The sequence below is a fragment of the Condylura cristata genome, unplaced genomic scaffold, assembly GCF_000260355.1.
Source record: "Condylura cristata isolate star-nosed mole 26May11 unplaced genomic scaffold, ConCri1.0 scaffold00013, whole genome shotgun sequence".
Taxonomy (NCBI): domain Eukaryota; kingdom Metazoa; phylum Chordata; class Mammalia; order Eulipotyphla; family Talpidae; genus Condylura; species Condylura cristata.
Genome location: NW_004567114.1, coordinates 10,741,736 through 10,743,890, shown reverse-complemented (window position 1 = coordinate 10,743,890; position 2,155 = coordinate 10,741,736). Strand labels below are relative to the sequence as shown.

At 53.7% G+C, this 2,155-nt stretch overlaps 1 protein-coding gene across 2 annotated transcripts in view; it reads right to left on the bottom strand.

The window, feature by feature from the left end:
- Positions 1-250: 250 nt before the first annotated feature.
- Positions 251-2,155, bottom strand: part of KCNK10 (potassium channel, two pore domain subfamily K, member 10) — a 121,171-nt gene continuing 119,266 nt past the window's right edge. For both annotated transcript variants that reach the window (XM_004681644.2, XM_012724414.1), the window contains exon 7: positions 251-2,094. In XM_004681644.2, coding sequence (XP_004681701.1) covers positions 1,474-2,094 — 621 coding nt within the window. In that variant the 3' untranslated portion in view covers positions 251-1,473. The remainder of the gene's footprint in view (positions 2,095-2,155) is intronic.

Here is a 2,155-nt window from a genome sequence, read left to right as displayed (position 1 = left end):
CTGGAACCAGCACCCTGGGAGGCCAGTCATGGAAAAGACGGGCACACACAGGGTAACTGGCCTGGGACTTACTTTCCCCTTTGTGATAAAACTCAGCAGGGTCTTCCTCTGGACGCCTGCGGATCGGCCACCAGCCCCCTCCCTGGGTGCGCTAACTCCGAGGGATGATCAGGGTGGTCGCCTGTTCTGTTTGCTTTGAAACCACCAGCCACACCCAACTTACGGGAACAGCAGGTGTGAAAGAAAGAAAGAAAAGTGAGGAAAGGAAGCAATGCTCTCAGTAGAAAGGAATGCCCAAACGTAAAAGGGGAATCTTGAAAATACTTCTTTTTTAAGGATTACTTTTTTAAATGGCATTAATGGCACTTAAGCTGCAAGCAATTAAAACAATTCAATCTTATGGTACAAGGTTTGGGTTTCCGATTTCCTTTTGTTTGGAGCAACATGGGGTCTCATCACTAGGTCTACCCTAAGACACCCAAAGGGACAAAAAGCCCTGAGGTGGAATGATGCCTCGGTCCTCCTTGGTATGTCTCAGGCGTGCAGATGTCTCGTATCAAAATCGAGGGTCCGCTAGACAGAACAGGAAAGCCACCGGCATCATGCAAGGCAAGTGTTTTGGTATTTCTCCCCCTCTTATCAAAACAAGGTGTAACCAAAGTTCCACTAGAAAAGTGAACGTGACCGTTTCACAGCCAGTTTATTGTCACCTTCGCACCCACTGAAGAAAGCGCTTGATGTGCCCGTCACCATGCAGCAGTGGAGGTGGGATTTTTTTTTTCGCCGATGCTTGCAAGTTCACTTGGGTTCCCCACCTCTGCGAGACAGACAGACAGAAGTCAGGAGCCTTCTGTCATTGGTTAAGGTGATCGCCACAGTGTGATGTGTTTGTGAACATTTTTGTTTTCTTCCGCGAGGAAAGCGATTGCACCTTTTAATACGTGTGCTCTGATCTGTGTCCAACAAACTCCAGGCGGTCCTGGGTCCCGCGGACATTCGGACATTCGTTGGGAGCTGAGAAAGACTAGCTTTGCACGGAATAGTTTGTGTCCAAATTCGGGCGCAGCGCGCGCCGATACAGATCCCACCCAGTTCTCCCCCCTCAGTGTGTGCACACAGCACGTCGGGTGGGTGCAGGACAAGGAGATTCCCTCTCAGACACACCTGTTCCCTCCAGAAGGCTGGTGGTCTAGGAGAAGCTGCCCTTGTCTCCGCGCCAGGCCGAGGCGAGGGCGCAGGGATGCACCATCCTGGGTGCCCTCCTCGGCCACGTGAAAGTCCTTGTGGCAGAGCGAGCTTTCTCAGTCGTTTATGGCACAGTGAAATATATTCTTCGATGCTGTGTAATTTCGGACTAAGGAGAAGTCTGTTTAAGGCACGTGTCTCGGGGTGAATATATATATATATATATTAAAAAAGAAACAAACAAAAAACAAAACACAACGGCTTGGTCGAGTCCAATGCCCGTAACGTTTAGTTTCTGTCTTCAAGTAACGAGTTGTTCTCGAGTTCCCTGTCTTTGGTGTCGGCGGGGAGCGCGCCGTTCTCGGTCCCCGCGGGCTGCTGCGCGTAGTCCGTCAACATGGCGGTGCTGGAGTGGTCAGAGTTGCACATCTTTTCCGTCTCCTCCTGTTTCTTCTGCTCGTCCAGGGAGTAATTCCGGAAGGTCTTGTAGATTTTCTGGACGTCCTCGGGCAAGGTCTTTTTGAGGTCCTTGTTTTTCCTCTTGGTGAGTCTGGAGGTGGAGCCGAACTTGTTGATGATGTTGTCCTCCGAGGCCCCCTGCCCGTGCTTGTTCAGCTGCTCGGAGCCCTTCAGGCGCAGGTTGTTGGGCCTGTTGTTGATGCTTTCCTGCGAGGAGGCCTTGAAGCGGCCGGTGTCCAGCGCCGCGAAGACCGAGCGCTTCTCCGGGGAGAGCATGTCCAGCGAGTGCGCCCGCTGGTCCAAGCCCAGGCGCCGGCGCTCCATGCTGCGGATGGTGGCGGCTCGCTGCAGCTTGTCGTGGATCTCCACGCTCAGCCGCCGCCGCGTCTCCCGGAACTCGGCCGTCACGTTGGCCTTCCACTCGGCCGCATGGGCCTTGATTTCACCGACCTGCCCGATAGAGGAGAAGCGACAGGCTCAGTGACTCCCCACGGCCTTGGCATGGGGGGGG